Raw genomic sequence first — 21,238 nt, forward strand, 5'->3', positions numbered from 1 at the left:
TGATGATCATCATGCAGGAATTTGGGTGGCTGTTGAGCCTTACTGCTGGACTCCATGGAAGCAAGAGTTTTTTTTCCCTTCAGACAAACTGCAGACTCTCAGAGTAAAACTGTTGATGAACCGCAGGTGGTCATCGCTACGGCCCTGCATGCGAGTCCTGGGATTCATGGTGGCCTCCTTCGGGGCAGTACCGTACGCCCAGTTTCACACAGTCTTGCCGAAGGAGATTTTGATGAAATGGGACAAATCACCGTTATCCCTGGATCGGCAGATTCAGGTGAGCCAGTCAGTCAGGGACTCCCTGCTCTGGTGGCTGAGATCCCTGGCACTTCGGTCCAGGAAGTCGTTTCTACCTGGACAGTGATCACAACGGATGCCAGCCTGACTGGCTGGGATGGAGTACTGGGAGTACAGTCTTTCCAGGGCCTCTGGTCGGAGGAGGAATCCAAGTTGCCGATCAATGTGATCGAGCTATGAGCGATCAGGCTATGTCTCTCCACATGGTCAATAAGACTTCAAGGGCGTCCAATCAGAATCCAGTCAGACAACTCCACGGTGGTGGCATATGTCAATCATCGAGGAACAAGAAGCTTGGCCGCCGCACGGGAGGCCACTCACATCCTTCAGTGGGAAGAGCGGCATGTACCAACCCTATCGGCCATTTACATCCTGGAAGCGCTGCATCCGGAGGTGTTCAGGCTGCTATGCCTGTGTTGGGGCACACCAGATGTGGATTTTCTGGCCTCCGTTTCAATCGGAAGGTGCCGAGATTCGTGTCCAGGACAAGAGATCCTTGGGCAGACGTGATGGTGGCTCCGTGGGGTCAGTACCAACTGATCTATGGCTTTCCTCCGCTAAAGCTGCTACCACATCTGCTTTGCAGAGTGGAGACCGAAGGGATTCCAGTAATTCTGGTTGCCCCAGATTGGCCATCAGCGTCCCTGGTACGCAGACCTAGTGCGCCTGGTGGCGGACGCTTCCTGGTGACTGCCGTTACGAGAGGACCTTCTGTCTCAAGGTCCGATTCTCCGTCCTGCTTTACCATCACTGGTTTTAACGGCATGGCTATTGAGAGCCAGGTGCTAAGGAACCGTGGCCTATCAGACTCTGTGATTCCAACTATGCTGAGAGCACGGAAATCTTCTAGGAAGATATATCATCGTACCTGGAAGGCCTACATCTCCATGTGTGATGAGAAAGGATGGCATCTGCGCTCCTATTCTATATCCAGGATCCTGCTGTTTCGACAGCGAGGAGTAGACCAAAAATTGGCTTTAAGCACCATAAAAGTACTAATATCAGCTTTGGCTGTCTTTTTCAGCGACCCCTGGCGGCTCACTCCTTAGTGAGCACTTTTGTTCGGGGGGTTCCGACATGTATTACCTCCAGTGCGTCCACCGCTACCCCCGTGGGATCTGAACCTTGTGTTATCAGCGCTTCAGAAACCGCCATTTGAAAATATCGGGGGGATTCCTCTGTTGACTCTTTACCAGAAAGTGGTCTTTCTAGTGGCCATTACATCAGCCAGGAGGGTTTTGCAACTGGTGGCCTTGTCTTGCAAGTTGCCCTATATGGTTATCCACAAGGATAAAGTGGTGTTGCGTCTGCAAACTTATTTTCTGCCAAAGGTGGTTTCGGCGTTCCACATCAATGAAGACATTGTGTTACCATCTCCGTGTCCCAAACCTACACATCCTAAAGAGGTGGTCCGGGCTCTGAGGGTGTATTTGTCTGCTACGGCTCCTTTCGGAAGTCAGACTCTTTGTTTCGGTGGCTGGTCCGAAAAAAGGCATGGCAGTCTCGTCGACCACCATTTCCAGGTGGATCAGACAGGTTTTGGTACAGGCCTACGCCTTGCGGTAACAAAAAATCCTATTTTTTCCTCCTCAAAATTTCTCAGCACTTTATCCCATGGAGGAAATATTCACTAAAAAGTGGAAGATACCAGCAATTGACGCTGCTATATCCTCTGTGAATAAAAGTTTGACTTGTCCAGCAGACAATGCTCAAATGCTTAGGGATCCAACTGATAAGAAATTGGAATTCCTGTTAAAAAAAAAAAACTGATTTTCTTTGGCAAGTTCAGTGACTTAACCTGCGGTGGCAGCAGTTGGGGTATGTCAATCCTTGAAAGACCAGTTAAAACAGGTGCTCAAGGTTATCCCTGATCAGCAGGCCCAGGATTTAACCGAGCTATCAGGGGCTTTATGTTTTACAATTGACGCTATGAGAAATTCTATCCTTTCAGGCCTCGCGTCTCACGCTTAGGCTGTGTAGAATCCTATGGTTGAAAAATTGGTCAGCCAAAGCACCATGCAAAAAAACTCCTGGCTAGTTTTCCTTTTCACTGTGAACGGCTGTTTGGAGATGATTTGGATAAATACATGCAAACAATTTCATGTGAGAAAAGTACCCTTTTGCCAGGTAAGAAAAGGAGTAAGTGTCTTTCATTTAAAGTGGTTGTAAACCCTTACAACACACTTTGACCTACAGGTAAGCCTAGATTAAGGCTTACCTGTAGGTCCAAGAAATATCTCCTAAACCTACACGGTTTAGGAGATATTTGCCAAAAGACAGGCACCGCTGTCTACGGCGCATGCGCCGTAGACAGAGGCGCGCAGGCGCACTGAGCGCACCGCGGTCAACGGCGATATGCCGCGAGTGGCTGCGCCCGTGCGCATGCGCGGTAGTGCCGTCATCGCGGCTTCGCCGAATGACAGCAGGGGAGTGGCGAGACCCACTGAGAAGATGGATGCGCCGGACTACAGGGGACAGCAGAGACTTCGCTGGCTCCTGAGCAGGTAAGTGACACATAATGGACTACTATGCGATGCATAATAACCCATTATGCTTTACCTTTGCAGGGAATGAGAGAGCAAGTAAACTCATCAGGGTTTACTTCCTCTTTAAACAAACTCCTCCAGTACCAGGGGCATCAGCCTCCAGGCAGTCACAACGGCCTCCACCATCAGGGTATAACAATTGCAACTTACCTAGACAATCTGCTCTTGATAGACCAGTCGGTAGCCCGCTTAGACCAAAGTATGGTCACCACAGTCAACTACCTGAAATACCTAGGTTGGATTCTCGGCCTAGAAAAATCTTCCTCAAAACCATCAAGGAGATTAGAATACTCTGATCTTAGATACAGCACAGAAAAGGGTATTCTTGCCCCAGGCATAGATCAGCGCCATAAAGGAGCTGATTCAAGTGGTCTGAGCAAAGAAGAATCCTATTCGGCTTTGCATGAGGTTATTGGGAAACATAGTGGCTTCATTCGAGGCTGTTTCTTACGCTCAGTTTCATTTGAGACTGTTGCAAAACAGTATCCTATCGGCTTGGAACAAGAAGGTCCAAGCTCTAGATTTCCCAATGCGCTGGAGCCTCAGTTGGTAGTTGATAACCAAAAATCTACAGAAGGGAAAATCCTTCTTACCAGTTACCTGGAAGGTGGTAGTAACAGATGCCAGCCTTTTGGGTTGGGGAGCAGTCCTATCCAAAGGAAATGGTCCAGAACAGAAAGGGCCTTGCCCATCAACATTCTAGAGATTCGGACAGCGCGCTTGGCCCAGACGGCCTGGATAAAGACACAGCAGTGGCCTATATCAATCACCAAAGGGGCACAAGAAGTCGCGTGGCCCAGAGAGAAGTGAATCATCCTAACTTGGGCAGAAAACCATGTACCTTGCCTATCGGCAGTAATAGAGAATTGGCAGGCGGACTACTTAAGTTGCCAGCAGTTGTTCCCGGGAAAATGGTCCCTTCACCCTGATATCTTCCTGACAATATGCCAGAGATGGGAGAACCCGGACGTAGACCTGGTTGCGTCCAGGTTCAACAAAAAGATCGTCAACTCTGTGTCGAGGACAAAGGATCCGCTAGCATGCGGAACAGATGCCGTGGTGCTCCTGTGGGATCAGTTTTCACAGATTTATGCATTTCCTCATATTCTGCTGCTTCCACGACTTCGCAGGATCAAGCAGGAAGGGAAGTCTGTGATTCTTGTGGCCCAGCAGATCTTGGTATGCAGAGATCATAAAGTTGATGGTAGAGGACCCATGGACCCTACCACCACGTCTGGACCTACTCTCGCAAAGGTCCAGTATTCCATCCTACCTTACAAATGCTAAATTTAACAGCTTGGCTATTGAGACCCACATTCCGAAGAAGCGTGGGCTGTCGGGATCAGTTTTATCCACCTTGATTAGCACAAGGAAGCCGGCCTCCAGAGTCATATATTATAGAGTCTGGAAGGCATATGTTTTCTGGTGTGAATCCAGGGGTTGGCATCCCAGAAAGTATGTCATTGGCAGAATCCTTGCTTTTCTGCAAATGGGGTTAGAGATGAAGCTGTTCTTGAGTACTATCAAAGGTCAGGTCTCGGCCTTATCAGGATTGTTTCAACAACCACTTGCTTTGCATTCTTTGGTCTGTAGCTTTATACAGGGGGTAATGCGGCTTAATCCACTGGTTAGGTCACCTCTGAACCCTTGGGATTTGAATTTAGTTCTCTTGGCATTACAGAAACAGCCTTTTGAGCTGATACGATCTTATCCCCTTGGTCCTTTTGACAAGGAAGCTAGTTTTTCTGGTAGCCATATCTTCTGCAAGAATGGTATCAGGGTTGCCTGCTCTTTCTTGTAAAGAACCATATTTAATTATTCACAAGAATAGGGTAGTATTGCCTCCTCATCCTAACTTTCTACCGAAGGTAGTGTCAGATTTTTATCTAAACCAGGATGTTCTACCTTCATTTTTTTTCAAGTTTCCTGTTCTACGGAAGAAAAGTCGCTACATTCTCTTGATGTAGTAGGAGCAGTCAAAGCCTACTTGAAGGTGACTGCTCAGATTCGAAAAATTGATGTTTTGTTTGTGTTGCCTGAAGGTCCTAAAAAAGGACAGACCGCATCAAAATCTACTATTTCTAAGTGGATTTGGAAAGTAATTGTTCAAGCTTATGGTTTGAAGAGGAAGATTCCACCTTTTCAAATCAGAGCACACTCTACCAGGGCTGTTGGTGCTTCATGGGCAGTGCACCACCAGGCCTCCATGGCTCAAATCTGCAAGGCCGCAACTTGGTCTTTAGTCCATAAGTTTAGCAGATTCTATCAGTTGGATGTAAAAAAGGCATGAGGATATCGCCTTTGGGCACAGTGTGCTGCAGGCAGCAGTATAGGTTCTCCGGTCTGATAGCGCCCTACTTTTGTTTGTGTCTCTCTCTCCCCTCTGATAGCATTGCTCTGGGACATACCACATAGTAACTACTATGGCTCTGTGTCCCGTGATGTACGATGATGAAAATAGGATTTTTATTACAGCTTACCTTTAAAATCCTTTTCTTGGAGTACATCATGGGACACAGAAATACCTTCCCTCTTTGTATACATTTATATTGCTCTGCTACAAAAACTGAGGTCCTCCCAGTGATGGGAGCGGTTATATAGGGAGTGAACTTCCTGTCTTAGGGTGTGCCAGTGTCCATCGCCTAAAGTTTTTGCCTATATAACCCACATAGTAACTACTATGGCTCTGTGTCCCGTATACTGCAAGAAAAGGATTTTACAGGTAAGCTGTTATAAAAATCCTATTATTGTGCATCTTGAAACAGCCACACCACATGTTTTTAGAGAGTCCTGTATTTCACCTGAAGTTATGTGTGGGTTTTTCTTTGCATCCTGAACAATTTTCCTGGCAGTTGTGGCTGAAATTTCAGTTGGCCTACCTGACCGTGGTTTGGTTTCAACAGAACCCCTCATTTTCCACGTCTTGATTAGAGTTTGAACACTGCTGATTGGCATTCTCAATTCCTTGGATATCTTTTTATATCCCTTTTCCTCTAGATCCTTTGACAATTCTTTTGCTTTCCACGTGACTCAGAATCCAGAAACATCAGTGCAGCACTGAATTAAAGATCCATAGGTCTGTCAGGAGTCCAGAAACGACTTTGACCATTTTATACACACAAACACTAATTACATGCAAACATATCACAGGTGAGGATGGTTACCTTTTAATAGCCATTCAAACCCCTTCTGCTTTCACACTGAGGTGCTTTACAGGCACCACAGCGCTAAAAATTGTGCCTGTAAAGAGCCTCCCCTCTCACTCCAGTGTTAAAGCCCCGAGTGCTTTCATACTGGAGGGGTGTGCTGGCACTCGCAGGACGCCAAAAAAAGTCCTGCAAACGGCATCTTTGAGGCACTGTAGGAGTGGTGTATACCAATCAATGGACCGAAGATCCGGCAAAGCGCCGCTGCAGCAACGCTTTTAACTCTTTTTTTCGGCCGCCAGCGGGGGTTAAGTGCCCTGCTAGCAACCGAAAAGCTCTGCAAAGACGATGGTAAAGTGCCGCTAAAAATAGCTGCACTTTTCCGCAGACTCCCTCAACCTCCCAGTGTGAAAGTAGCCTTTGTGTCAACTTGTGTGCATGTTATGCCAAAATCACCGGGGTATGTAAACTTTTGATCAGGGTCATTTGGGTAGTTCCTGTTGTCATTATGATTTATAAGCGTTAACACGGTTGATTGATAATAAATGGCTTCAACAAAAAATTAACCATGAATGAAAGAAAAGTTTTTGTGTTATCATTCATATTCTCCGAAAAATGGCCAAGAAATCATAAATTGTGCCAGGGTATGTAAACTTATGAGCAGAAATGTATATAATTAGGTATAAATAAATCACTGTTTTGTAAAGTACAGTGCCTTGAAAAAGTATTCTTACCCTTTGAAATTTTTCACGTTTTGTCACGTTACCATCAAAAATGTAAATGTATTTTATTGGGATTTTATGTGATAACAAAACACAAAGTGACACATAATTGTAAAATGGAAGCAAAATGATACATTTTCAAAATGTTTTAAAAATAAATGTGAAAAGTGTGACATGCATTTGTATTCAGCCCCCTTGAGTCAATACTTTGTAGAACCAACCTTTCGCTGCAATTACAGCTGCAAGTCTTTTTGAGTGAAAATTTTTGCCCATTCTTCTTTGCAAAATAGCTCCAACTCTGTCAGATTGCATGAAGAGCATCTGTGAACAGCAATTTTAAAGTCTTGCCACAGATTCTCAATTGCATTTAGGTCTGGACTTTGACTGGACTTTGACTGGGATATTCTAACGCATCAATCACATAAAGAACCTCTGCCCCAGTCTCAAGTCTTTTGCAGACTCTCACAGTATTGCCCTGTATTTGGCTCCATCCATCTTCCCTGTCCCAGCTGAAGTAAAGCATCCCCACAACATGATGCTTCCCCTACCATGTTTTCACAGTGGGAATGGTGTGTTCAGGTTGATGTGAAGTGTTCGTTTTCCGCCACACATAGCGTTTTGCTGTTAGGCCAAAAAGTTAAATTATCTGACCAGAGCACCTTCTTCCACATGTTTGCTGTAAGTTCCCCACCCGCATGATTTTGTGCAAACTGAAAACAGGACTTCCTATGGCTTTCTTTCAACATTAGATTTCTTCTTGCCGCTCTTCCATAAAGGCCAGATTTGTGGAGTGCACGACTAATAGTTGTCCTGTGGACAGATTCTTCCACCTGAGCTGTGGATCTCTGCAGCTCCTCCAGACTTACCTGCTTCTCTGACTAATGCTCTCCTTGCCCAGCCTGTCAGTTTAGGTGGATGGCCGTGTCTTGGTAGGTTTGCAGTTGTGCCATACTCTATTTCCATTTTTGGATGATGGATTGAACAGTGCTCAGTGAGATGTTCATAGCATGTGATTTTTTTTTTTTTTTTCCATAACCTAACCCTGCTTTAACCACTTGCCGACCAGCCGCCACAGTTGCACTGCGGCAGAATGGCATGGCTGAGCGAAACAACGTTGTGTAACGTCGCTTCGCCCTGTGGCCACTAGGGGTGTTCATGCGCCGCCTCCAGCAGCACGTGCACGCTCCCTGCTCACCCACGGAGCCGATGCGAGTGCCCGGCGGTTGTGATCACCGCCAGACTCGCATGATCGCTCGGGAACCGGGGATCTGTGTGTTTAAACACAGTTTTCAGTTCTCTGAGGGGAGAAGAGACAGATCGTCTCTTCATACAGAGTATGCATTTTTATAGCACTGATTGCTATATAAATGCCAATGGTCCCAAAAATGTGTCAAAATTGTTTGTGTCTGCCATAATGTTGCAGTCCCAATAAAAATTGCAGATCACCACCATCGCTAGTAAAAACAAAATTAATAAAAATGTCATAAAACTATCCCCTATTTTGAAGATGCTATAACTTTTGCGGAAACCAATCAATATACGCTTATTGCTGTTTTTTTATTTTAACAAAAATTTGTAGAATACATATCGACCTAGAATGAGGAAAAAAATAGTTTTTTATATATATTTTTGGGGGATATTTATTATAGCAAAATGTAAAAAATATTGCTATTTTTTTTTTTTTTCAAAATTGTTGGTTTTTTTGTTTATAGCGCAAAAAAATAAAAACCGCAGAGGTGAACAAATACCACCAAAAGCTTAATTTGTGGGAAAAAAGGACATCAAATTTATTTGGGTGCATCGTCGCGCAACCTTACAATTGTCCGTTAAAGCAACGTAGTGCCGAATTGCAAAAAGTGCTCTGTTCAGGAAGGGGGTAAAATCTTCTGGTGCTGAAGTGGTAAAACTTCTCCACCACTTTATCCCTGACCTGTCTGGTGTGTTCCTTGGCTTTCATGATGCAGTTTGTTCACTAAGGTTCTCTAACAAACCTCTAAGGGCTTCACAGAGCAGCTGTATTTATACTGAGATTAAATTGCACACAGGTGGTCTCCATTTACTATTTAGGTGACTTCTGAAGGCAATTGGTTCCACTAGATTTTAGTTAGGGGCATCAGAGTAAAGGGGGCTGAATACAAATGCATGCCACACTTTTCAGAAAAAGTAAAAAAAAAAAAAGATTAGAAAACCATTTATTTTCCTTCCACTTCACAATTATGTGCCACTTTGTGTTGATCTATCACATAAAATGCCAATAAAATACATTTATGTTTTTGGTTGTAAAATGGCAAAATGTGGAAAATGTCAATTGGTATGAAAAATGTTTTCAAGGCACTGTAAATGTAATTGGAGTATAGTCATGTCTATAAAAATGTCTTCCACCGTTGGGACACAAGATGGAAGGTCTTTTCATAGGAATGAGTAGGGGATTGTGGCCTGCATAAATGAGATTAGTCCATCAATCCACACAACATTCCTGTTGTGTTTTTTAGTAGGATCACATGACAGAATAATTGTGTGTGCAACAAAAATATATTTGAAATATTTGTTCAAATTTAAAGGCCAAGGTTATTTGAACTAGATAAGTTTTTCAAAGCAACTTAAAGAAAAATGTGAAAAGTAGTAATCTCATGCTATTTAGTGTGAATTAACTGTCACTTGTATTGGTGGGGAAGTGAGGTTATGCTTCACTTTTATCAACAATCTAATAAAAATGTAAAAATTAAGGAACTCAAGACAAGTAGAATTAGTTTTGAACCTCAAGGCACTTTTTTTTTAGGATAGTTCTTGACTTGGATTATGGAATAAACAATTGGATATTTGTGACCCAGATTAGTTTATAGTCTGATCTAGGTAAACAGTTCACAGCTCCTTTTCTGAAAAAAGGGTTTTCAATTTAGTAATGATTGATTTGCTAGAAGCCACAGGAAGCTTTTTTTCTTTCCTTGTTACCACATCTTTGATACATGAGCCCCAAAATGGTTTGATAAATTAGTTGAAATACATGATCTCCTGTTCTGTTCCCAGCCCAATAGTCACTGTTGTATGTGCTTCTCTGATACCATTTGTCCTTGTCTCCCTGTTGCTGCTTCCCTATTTGCCACTGGAAAGGATTTGAGAAGTTAGTCCATTACTTCTCTGATAAAGCGTGGTATAGTACTATTTAAAATTACTTCCCGTGTACTGCCTACCTCTGTTTGTTGACATCACACTGTGGAATCATTTACTCCTGCATGTTGCATGATCCATATTGTCTTGCATGCAACAGTCAAGTTTTTACACAGTGGGCTCTTGTCTATTTTTAAATGTTTTTGTGACCTATGTTGTACTTTTTTGAATGTACAGACATGGATACAAAAGTGACATGCCGCTCAATTAAAAACTAAAGCTTTTTACCCAAGTGGATGCCAACACTGGGACATATATAGCACTGAATACATTTATTGGAAATGTTTATGAAAGTAACCCAATACATCCCCTTAGTGGACTTATATTAAAGCTGAACTCCAGGAATTGCACACAATCTATCTTTGCAATATGACCCTCTGCACTTCAAGGGTTATTGCTTCATTCCACACTAAGGGATAGGGTAAGTAATGCAACTTATTCCTGCACCTCTGTACTAAACTGATATTTAAGAAATACAAATAGTCACTAGAGCAGGGGTCTTCAAACTATGGCCCTCCAGTTGTTCACAAACTACAATTGCCATCATGCCTAGTCATGTCTGGGGATGTATAGTTACGCAACAGCTGGAGGGCCGTAGTTTGAGGATCCCTGCACTAGAGCTACACCACAGTCATTTTTAGAAACTGAAGAGGAATAATCAGCAAGAATTCCTCAATTCAGTAAAAATACACTGTGAGCAATAAAGAGCATTGAGGTGTGTCTCTAGATCAAGGGCAGCATATATTTATGGCCAAAGCCCTATGACCGATACGTATCTGAAGAAGACAAAGTTACCATAAACTACATCATGTGAAATGGACCTGAAGTGTGCCCTGGTCTAATGGACGGTATACCAAAATAAGGGGGCAAAAACACTTAGGGATGAAGGATCTTTATTGTTTCCAGCCTTATCTATTGGGCCAGTTGGGTGAATGCTCGAGACATCTCTGCCTGAGGGTTAGGTATGTACCGGGCCAAGCAGGCCGACTTCCACCTGCCTAACCTTTTAATGACATGGTCTGGGACCCCGTGCCGGGATGCGGATGAGGCTGCTCCAATGCGAAAGGAATGGTCGGAGAACTCACCGGGATTGAGAAGCAAGTTGCGAAGGAGAATCCTCACATGTTTTATGCACTGGCAGGTAGTTAACGGTTTGACCAGAAAGGGCAGAAGCAGACTAGAGTCCGGTTGCTCGGGCAGGAGGGAGAGTAGCTGATTGAGCACGGTGACCGGACACCAGGCATTGTCTGTTTTATAGGGGTGGATATCTACACCAGCACCTGCCTGCTGGGTTTTGGTCACTGAGAGGTGAAGGATGAAATGGTCCTCACGGCGAACCAGGTGGCATCCGCTAAGGACTGGACTGTGTGAGTTGTTGCAGGTAAACTCGCTGGGCCATAGAAAGCCGTAGTAGGCCAAATAAATGGCCGCTTGTATTACCAGGCTAGGGAGAACACCAAAGGGGTAGCTGGTAAGCAGGGTGGACATGTCCCTAAAGATGGTACTGGTGATAGGGAGCCGTTTGGCTTTAACTAGCAGCTGCTGTTTCTGGATGCCACGCAGGACGGCTCGGATCGCATGGGATGTGAAGATGGATGGTTTGGTAGGATCCCGGAGTGAGAGAAAGTGCTGTATACCGGCCAAGTATAGCCGGATAGTGTTGTAGGACAAGGACAGTTGATTATGGCAATGTGAGACGAAGGCTAGTATATGCCTGGCGTCTGTTGGGGTACCCGCTGTGCAGGCAACCAGAAATGTGTAAAATACGTTCCAGGCTACCCGGTAGGCTTTCAGAGTGTTACTTGAGAGAGATTGGTTGATGAGTTGAGTGGCTCCATGTAGATGCGGCTCTAGTCCAGGGTCAGCCGAGACCAAAGCGGGATAGGAGCTGACACTGTATCGGCTTCGGGAACCTGCCGAAAGAAGGAGAGGTAATTAAAGCATGATAGCGCGTCAGCTGCAAGGTTGCTTCTTCCTGGGACAAACGTACAGTAAATATTAAATTGATGCTGCAGAGAGCGCTGCACCAGCCTGCTTAGGAAGGACATCATGGTGAGAGACTTAGACCTGCCTTTGTTGATGATTTCAGCCGTGGCCTGGTTGTCGGTAGTGAAACCTACAGTTTTGTACTGTCCAGGTATGACCCCCGAGCTGGGCGGCTGCTACAATGGGGTAAAGCTCGAACAGGGATGAAGACTGGCTAAACCCGGGGACCAAGAGTATCTGAGGAGGCCAGGGTCTGGCAAACCAATGGTGGCCAAAAATAGCCGCGAATCCAGTGGAGGCGGTGGCATCTGTCACTACCTGTGGTGACAGAGGTGAGATAGACTGGATAAACAAGGACATGCCATTCCAGGTGGACAAGAACTGGTCCCACATTGACAGGTCTGCTATGACTGCGGTATCCAGGCTGAGCACTTGATCCGGGTCTTGTGCCTGAGAAAGATAGACCAACAGGCGCGAGACAAAGGAGCGACCTTGTGGAATGATACGCATAGCAAAGTTAAGCATGCTCAATAATGACTGTAGCTGTCTCCTTGTCCACCCTCTGGTACGGGTGAATTCTCGGAGAACTGACCTAATGCGGGTCAGTTTGTCAAGGGGCAGGCTGGCCTGCATGGAGCAGGTGTCGAGATTGGCTCCGAGAAAAGTGATGGAGTGTGCAGGCCCATCACCCTTATGTTCGGCAATGGGGACATTGAGGTTCCCGAAGACGGTTCTTAGTTTGTTGAGGTCCCCTGGCGGTACACCCAGCTGCTCGATTAACAGGAAGTCGTCCAGGTAATGGATAACTTGCTGACGACAAGCTTTGTGCAACAGGATCCAGGCAAGAGATTGTGCAAACCTGTTGAAAAGCCAGGGGCTGCTCTTAGAGCCAAATGTCAGTTTGGTAGCAAAATAATATAGGTCTCTCCATTTAATACCGTGCCAGTACCAGAGGGAGGGGTGGATAGGCAAAAGTTTAAAGGCATCGGAAATGTCGGCTTTAGACAGCCATGCGCCTGTGCCTACTTTAAGGATGGCCTGGATAGCCATGTCGACGGAGGCATATTTTAACGAGAATTCTTCGGAGGGGATCAGGGAATTCAAGCTGGGAACGTGGGAAGAATGAGGCGCAGACAGGTCGTACACCAAACGGACTTTATTTGAGAACTTGCCCTTGACAAGCCCAATAGGGCTAACTCTCCAAGTGCTAAACGGGGGCTGTGTGAAGGGACCTATGACAAAGTCTCGCTCTAATTCAGTTTGCAGCAACTGGTCTATGGCCTTCTCATCGGAGGCTGCTGGGCGAAGATTCCTGCACTCATAGGTTGCGTGGGGCAGAGAGATAAGGCCGGTATGAAAGCCTGCTGTGAAGCCACGGATGAGGAAGGTGGCTAGTGAGGGAGTGGGTTGTAAGGTGAGATAGAACCCCAACCACAGGACATCTATGTGGCTTAGTCACGAGCCCTTCTGTTTGACCTCACAGAGATTCCTGGGGTGTGCCCTGTGACATAAGACGTACACGTGCAGCAGGCGGCATTGGCTAAAATTGCACGAGCCATAAGTATAATTGTTGCAAATAGCCGCCCCCCCCCACGGTTCAAACCGAGCGTCCGAACTTATCTACCTGGGTTTTCTGAACGGAGGCTGACGGGCCTTGGGCTGTACCGGAGGTGGAGGAGAACTCTAAGGGGTGACTAACTGTTGCGTTGGCGCACCAGGAGGCGGTGTGGGTGGAGGACTGACAGATGGCACATAGTGGCGAGCATAAGCTGGCAAAATGCCGGCAGAACAACTCAGGGTCCATGAGGCTCCAGTCTGTGGCTGTCTGAAATTGCGCCAGCCTGGCGGCTGCTTTGGCACAGTAGCAACGGTGGTAGTCGTAGAAAGAGAAGCCTCCGCATTTGTACCCTAAGTCCACCACGGTGTGGAGATATAAGTCCAGCTCTTCCCTTCTGCCGGGGGAAGCTGAGCATATGACGTCCCTTAGCATACCAAAGGCTAGGGGAGAAGTCTGAGGCAGACAGCTTGCGGTTCAGTCTAGGATCTTTGGCCTTGAGATCATGGACCGAAATGAGCAGGGAGGAAAGGTTGACATCCTTGCCATCCAGGATGTCCTTCCTTATGCCGGCCGGAACTAGATGTGCTGGGCAGACAGCGGGACATGTCCCTGAGGTACCTGTTGGAAGTGGTGTGGGGACTGTGATTGGATCAGGGGTGGTTGTGGCCGGGTGAGGATCTAAGAGTGCCACTCTGGCCGGGACGTCCGTGACTGTGTTAGCCAAAGAAGACACCATTGTATGAAGCTGTATGAAGCCGTGGCCGGCAGGGGGGAGAGGAGCCTGAAAAGCTCTGCCTTCTTGGCCATGGTGGGGAAAGGAATGCCCCTGCGCCTCAGCTCTGCCGTCAGCTTGGGAATGGTCCAACCCCTGAGGGACTGTATGCTGCAGCTCACTGAAGGCGGGTGAGGAGACAAAGGGGTGGTAAGATCTTTGCTGCCAGTTTGAGACATGGCTCTAGGTAGTCTGTGCCCTAGGCACGACGTCCTATCTCCTTGGGGTCGCAAGATGGACGACCGGAATCTATTGAGGGTGACACAAGTCAAGACTGTTTCTCTAGTCTACCAAAGCATACGCACCCGCTGCTATGCTCCAAGGCGGGTGTGAACGTGTGAGTGTGTGTGTGTGTGTGTATATGTGTGTGTGTATATATATATATATATATATATATAATCGTTGTATGTCCTTAATATATATATACGTATACCTGCACGGTTGCTGTCATTTTACCCCTTCTATTTATTTTATTTTATTTTATTTTTTACCTGGGAAAATAACGTCCAACCTGATGCAGGGTGGACCTACTGAACTTGACTGACCTGGAGAGAGAAACAACAGATGACAACTGATGAGGAGTCTGATAAAGTAACTAAAAGGTGACGTAAACAACTGAGTGATATGACCGAGGTGCACTGGTGACTAGACGATTTTGAGTAGTTCTCTTTTTTTTTTTTTTCTTGTATACTGTCCCAATTCGATGTGTCAGTCAACGGACAAAATGAGTGAAATGTTTTGTGCTATCGTGGGGGCACGAACTAGTGCTGTAACTGCGAACGTCAAATGAGGCAACCTGTGGAAGAAAGTTAAATGTGGCCAATACATCTGGGGCACGCCGAGGCGAATCGGTGACATGAAGCAGAAACTTGCCATGACAGAGGCACGAAACGGTTGTGTCGCAAATGCAACTGACAACAAATTGGACTCTGGAGCATGTACTGAAATGTGGGTAAAACCTGGGGCACACCGGAACGAATCGGTGCATGTTTAGGTGCGACTGGATTCGAACCGGAGCACGGAATGTGACAGTGAAATGAAATGAACAACATATGTCATGACAGAGGCCTAGATCGGCCGGCCGCATCCTGCGACTGGATGACAAACTGGTCTCTGGAGCATGCACTGAAATGAGGCCGAAATGAAAAAATACCTGGGGTACGTCCGAACTAATCGACGCATAGGGATGCGATCGGATTTGGAATGAAGCACGCTATATGACAGAGAAATGTTTCCCAATGATAGAGACGCCAATCGGAGAAGCCGCAAACTGTGACTAACAACGAGCGGGCTCTAGCGCATGTACTGAAATTAGGCCAAAGCAACTGGGGCACGCCGAACGAATCAGTGCATTACAGATGCGACTGGCTTCGAATCAGAGCGTAATAGGTGACAGTGAAATGATTCCCATGACAGAGGCCTGGATCGCTAAGCCGAAAACTGCGACTAACAACGAGCGGGCTCTGGAGCATGTACTGAAATGAGGCCAAATAACTGGGGCACACCGGGACGAATCGGCGCATTGCGGATGCGACTGGACTCGAATCGGAGCGCTGTACGTGACAGAGAAATTAGTGAAATGATTGAAATGAGCCAGCCGTGGCGAAGGCATGAATCGTTGTGCCGTGTGTTGCGACTGGCAACGACCTGTCTGTGGAACATGGTACAGAGGTAGAGATACAACAAGCTACGAAATGATGTGACATATAGGCATAACCGACTCGAAACAAAGTGAGGCCCATGAAATTAAGTCGGTTACGACAACGGTGCGTTCGAGTAGGTTAACAACCCGGTCGTGAGCAGGATTTATAACGAATGACTCGAGGGTTTTAACGTCGAGATTCGTGGCAAGATACTCAACAGAAATGCATGAAAAAAGGTCAATCAAGACCCCTACCTGCGGCAGTCGAGCCAGAGATGTTTGTACAAAAACACGATCGGGAAACGAAACCACGAGATTTCTGGAGAGGGAAGTTTTTCCGAATGGCAAAGAATCTCGAATAGTCTAGTGACGTAGTATCGCGACAAAGACCACAGGCGAGTGGGCTGGTTAAATACCCCCTGGGCTCCTCCCATAAATTCAGGCCACCATACTGGCATATATATATATTTTATATATATATATATATATATATATATATATATATATATATATATATATATATATATATATATATATATATATATATATTATAGAAGGTGGACAGAGTCCAAAGTGAATCTTCAAAGATAGACAGCTGGTGAAAAAACATTTTATTGAAGAAAAAATCAATTCAACCAATAGAAATGCACCTCCACCACATTAATTAAAAATTTCACAACGTTGTCAAGGTACGGGTAGCTACCGCAGTCATTCAAACTTCACACTCATATCCTAAATGGCTGAGTTGGAGTGGACATATGTAATAGGGTAAATATCTGCTGTGTTGCACGAGCGATCGCTCAGTAGAAAAAACACAACACAGCGTGCTGTCTCAAGAAAACAAACATTCCCACATTTAGTCTTCAGCATAAGATAAAGAGATGTAATCCAATAATAAACATTTCAACAAACTGTTGCTAAATAATCCTCAGAGCGGAACCCTGTGCTGAGGTGACGGGGAATCCTTGTATTGTGTGTGTGAAGCCCTGAGATAGTTACAACTAGTGCAGCCTTTTACTCCCATTAAAGAACAGAGTCATGGCATGTACCTCCATAGCAGATAATTTGTAGCAATATATGTCTGGTCAATAAGGTGTTGATGCATAAATCAAGTCCCAACAAATGATAGGAACATAAAAAAAAAGGTTCACCGCTCTGCAGACTTCCAAGCTGTCATGCCAGGATGCATATAATATCCTCACTGAATGATGGGAGGGGGGAGAGGGCTTGCACTACTGGCGTGTCATGCCGAGACTTCTTGTCTCATCAATGGATCACTTCCGCACCACAATTAGCATCCAGGGATTTTGGGCCTTCCCCACAAAGATATATTTTGTCTATTTCCTGGAGATCGGCTTTAAAACTGAATTATAGGTTTCCAGCCATTTTAAATAGTTTGCTTGAGCCAAGATGGCCCAAACATACTCTTTCCATTATGAACTGATGTGGCCGCTGGGTTGTGCTGTATCGTACTTTAGTAGCATCAGCTACATACATGCAGCTCTGTGTTCAGCATTAGTACAGACGACCTTTATCTGCTGCAAGAAAAATTTTGAGTCGGCCTTAATGCTTCTCAGTCACCGAGGAAAAGCCTTGTATTTTTATTTTACAATATAAGGCTTCCTCTGACTGAGGTGGAGAAGTAGGTGAATGATGTCAGTTTCAACCTTAGCCATTCAAAGGCATTGTCCATTCTTCTAGCCTCACAGAAGACTGTCAGGGTTTGGACAGGCATGCCATTGCACATTTTTGATTGAAATCTGGTGATTAGATGAAGGTTTATTTTCACACATTATTCAGGGTCAATGCCCAGTATACACATTGTTTCGGATGTTACATAATATACAATATACACAGGTATTATTGTGATCTTCATTTTCCTGGATGTCATGACAGACGTGTTTACACATTGAATATGTATTCATTCACTATCAAAGCTTTGGCAAAACTTTTGTTCGGTCACCTTTTTTTCAATGGGTTTTTAATTTAAATGTTATAATTAATGTAAAGGGTCAGTCCAGTCCAGTGAGTTTACAACACCTGTGTGATATCCGTGGCAGTTGGACCTAGTTGGGAATGTAGGACCAGGGAGTTATCCTGGAACCAGAATGCCTGAAATGATGGCATCTGTTCAAAACAACAACAAAAAATCCTGCTCCTTTAAAGCATGTTATACAGCATAGTGCTTGTGCTGTGTAATTTGGCCCCCTGTATCGCCTAAAAAGCCTGGCTGATCCTGCCTGGCTATGCCCTCCCCTCTGTAAACTGACCAAGGTTTATGGCTGCTGAGCTCTGACACTGTGGTCAGTTTATGTGCCTCAGTCATCCGCAGCTCTCCTGTCCTCTCTTCCCTCCCTGTCTCTGCTCTGTCAAGTGCCCAAACCCTCCCCTCCTGTTGCTGAAATAGCTTTTTATATCTTCTATAATCCCCTTTGTTTCCTAAAGATAGGTGCTCCTGTGTTTTATAAAAAAAAAAAAAATGGCAGCTATACCTGATTTCAGAGTGCCGCTCGTGTGAATGGCTGTCTCTCTCCTTCTCTCCCCTCGTCCCGACTGACTTCAGCAGGGGACCCGCATACTGCAGCTGTCAAAAAGAGAGAGGAGGGCCGGCCTGTCACGTGAGCACCGAACCGCGCTCTGAAATCAGGTATAGATGGCATTTTATATATATATATATATATATATATATATATATATATATATATATATATATATATAAAATGCCAACAGACACAGGAGCACCTATCTATAGCAAACAGAAGATTATCTGAATTTATCTGAGTGGGTTTACAACCACTTAAAATATCCCTTTTAGGTAAACTAAAACGTTTATGCAATACAGGGTGGAAATCAAGTGAACATGTCAAACTTTCCCAGAGTGCCCTCAACGATGAGTTCTCAATCTCCTGTGCCATTGACTCTTATTGCTTTCAAATTATTGCTTTGACTATTAAACCAACCCTTAAAGGAGAAGTCCAGGCTGAGCTTGTTTGGCTGGGCTTCTCCTATGGGTCACAGGGGTGCAATTCGTTTTACGCTCTTTTGACCCGTTTCAGCAGAGAGCGGTCTGACGGCTGCTCCCCGCCTCTCCACAGCTCAGCACTCCAGTGAGCACAGAGGAGCAGAGAGGAGAGCTGCTGATTGACAGTCAGCAGCTCTCCTCTCAGGGATCTGTGAGAACCAAGCCATCGGTGATGTTTGATGGCTTGGTTCTTAATGTAGAGAAAAACCCTTAATTCTATTTTAAAAGTATTGCTCACCCTTACACCCAGAAGTAAAAAAAAAAAAAAAAACTGTATTGAGTAAGTGTAGAGGCTGCTGGGTCTGACCTGCTTCTGAAAGCTACCAGGCTGTAATACAGTCTGAACCACTGATCCAGTATGAGTTTACAGATGAAGGGTTTTGAACTTCAGTTGCTTGATTGTCTCAGGTCAGTGACAGAGGGGTTTATTTACTAAAGGCAAATCCACTTTGCACTACAAGTGCACTGAAAGCAGTCTGTATTGCCCATTCCTCTGCATTTGTGTTTTTATACTATTTTCCAGTGGTTCCTTAATGAGAGGGAGGGGCAGGGCCAAACCTGAACAATGGACCTTGCATATTAGTTATAAGGTCTTCTTCAAATGAGAGGCAACTATACACCTGCTTTTTTATGGTGGTATCTTAATACTTTACCCTTCGGTGAGTGCACTTTAGGTCATCACCAAAAGTTGGAGTTCCAGAACCATCGTGACGGGTACCTACTTTCAAATACAATGTTTGTAAAAGTTTGTTGAATGTTTTTTTTTTTGGTTAAATATTTTTTGTCAGGAACTAAGCCTGTAAATGGATGAGAAGCGGTAACACACGCAGGGAAGCTTTTCCATTTTAAACCTTGGAATAGTATACCTACTTTCAAAAGGCCATGCAATGCAGTCTTGGTAATTTTCATCTCATTCTACGGTCTGACCTGTTTAGAGCTCTTTAAATTATTAGCTACATGAGACATCCCTATAAGTCCATATAAGTTGATTCTGTGCAGTTGCATAAAGCAATAAAACATATAATTTCAAACTGACTGTATTTGGAGTTTAAACTTCTTAAAAAAAAGTTTTTATAGTTGATATTGATTTTTTTTTTTCTAACCCTTTTTACGAGGGCTCAACACTCATGTGCAACTGCAAAAGGGTGGGATTGAATGACCACGCACCACACTCATACTTGATTTGGCAGTCAATGGTTATGTGCTGAGAGTGCTTACATGATCACCGATGCTTCCCTAAACCTGGGTGCTCCTAACTGTTCAATAGAATGCCAGGCAGGCAAGTGTTAATATTGTGTTGTGGGGTTTTATTTTTTGCAATCTGTCTCCCATTGGGGAGATTTATCTTAATTGCCTGTCCCATAGCCAAAACAGGAAGTAAGAGGAGATGCCTGCAAATTAAGGGACTCTCTTGGGGCCCCGCAGGTCACAGGAATTAGGGCTATTATTGGAAGATTTCTCTGCTTACTGTTCAGGGTACAACTCAAAATTTTGGATTTTTATTTACTTTCACTTTCAATGATAACAGTAAATATAACAAATTGAGAGGGTGAATCTCCCTAACATGGGCACAGCAGTAAAAATCTAATAGGTGTTCTAATACATCTCCACTCTACCCAAAATGTAAAAGTTTTGCCTTTAGTTACATTTTAAGTCTGCATGGAAGTGTGACACGAAAATAAGGGCTTAAAGTGATTGTAAACGATCACCTTGTCAAACTCATTCAGTTTAAAATAGAAATGAAAGGCAAAATATATATATTTATATATATATATATATATATATATATATATATATATTTTTTTTTTATTCTCTCTTTATTGAATATTTAAAGATGACATAACCATTTAACATAAGTAATTGCAGTAAAACAAGAGTGTGTGTGTGTGTATATCGAACGAGGTTCAGGTTAGTACAGTAGGCATCATATGTAAAGAAGCAAAAGGCTATGTTACAGTTAAGGTATTACTGTCACTATAGCCCTCGAGGGTACTTTTGGTACAATAACGATGTGTGTGGTAGTACCTGGAATCATCTAAGAATACATTCTATCAAGGTAAGCTGAGAGATCATTAACACCTTATGGGACACCTTAAAATGAGCTCAGGTGAGGGAAATAGGTCAGTAGTCTTGCAGCCAGGGGGTCCAATGCCTCCATAAATTGGTTTCTTTATAATGTGCTTTAGCAAAAAGAAATTCCTGCATGACATTATTTAGCAGAGTAACTACTATTGCCAGGATAGGAGGTTTTGCATCTTTCCACGATTTTGCAAAGGAGAGCCTGGCAGTAATAAATGTTTGAAATGAAGGGGGCCACTGTTTGATACCTATACCTAGAAGAGTCAGTTTAGGATCAGGTGTACAGGTGATAGGAAATTA

The 21,238-nt window shown here is 44.5% G+C and overlaps 1 protein-coding gene and 1 long non-coding RNA gene across 4 annotated transcripts in view; one reads left to right on the forward strand and one right to left on the reverse strand.

Annotated features, from left to right (window-relative positions):
- LOC143930339 (uncharacterized) overlaps positions 1 to 21,238 on the reverse strand; it is an 892,155-nt gene that overhangs the window by 526,727 nt on the left and 344,190 nt on the right. The gene's annotated exons all lie outside the window — the stretch shown is intronic.
- The window catches only part of CCSER2 (coiled-coil serine rich protein 2), a 182,706-nt gene that overhangs the window by 150,140 nt on the left and 11,328 nt on the right, over positions 1 to 21,238 (forward strand). The window contains exon 12 of one of the 3 annotated variants that reach the window (XM_077454593.1): positions 9,823 to 9,862. The exons of the other annotated variants lie outside the window; for them this stretch is intronic. Coding sequence (XP_077310719.1) covers positions 9,823 to 9,862 — 40 coding nt within the window. The remainder of the gene's footprint in view (positions 1 to 9,822; positions 9,863 to 21,238) is intronic. 3 annotated transcript variants of the gene reach the window in all.

Source organism: Lithobates pipiens, unplaced genomic scaffold (genome assembly GCF_037356315.1).
Source record: "Lithobates pipiens isolate NorthernLeopardFrog02 unplaced genomic scaffold, aLitPip1_a1.2 Scaffold_25, whole genome shotgun sequence".
In the NCBI taxonomy this organism is placed as follows: Eukaryota; Metazoa; Chordata; class Amphibia; order Anura; family Ranidae; genus Lithobates; species Lithobates pipiens.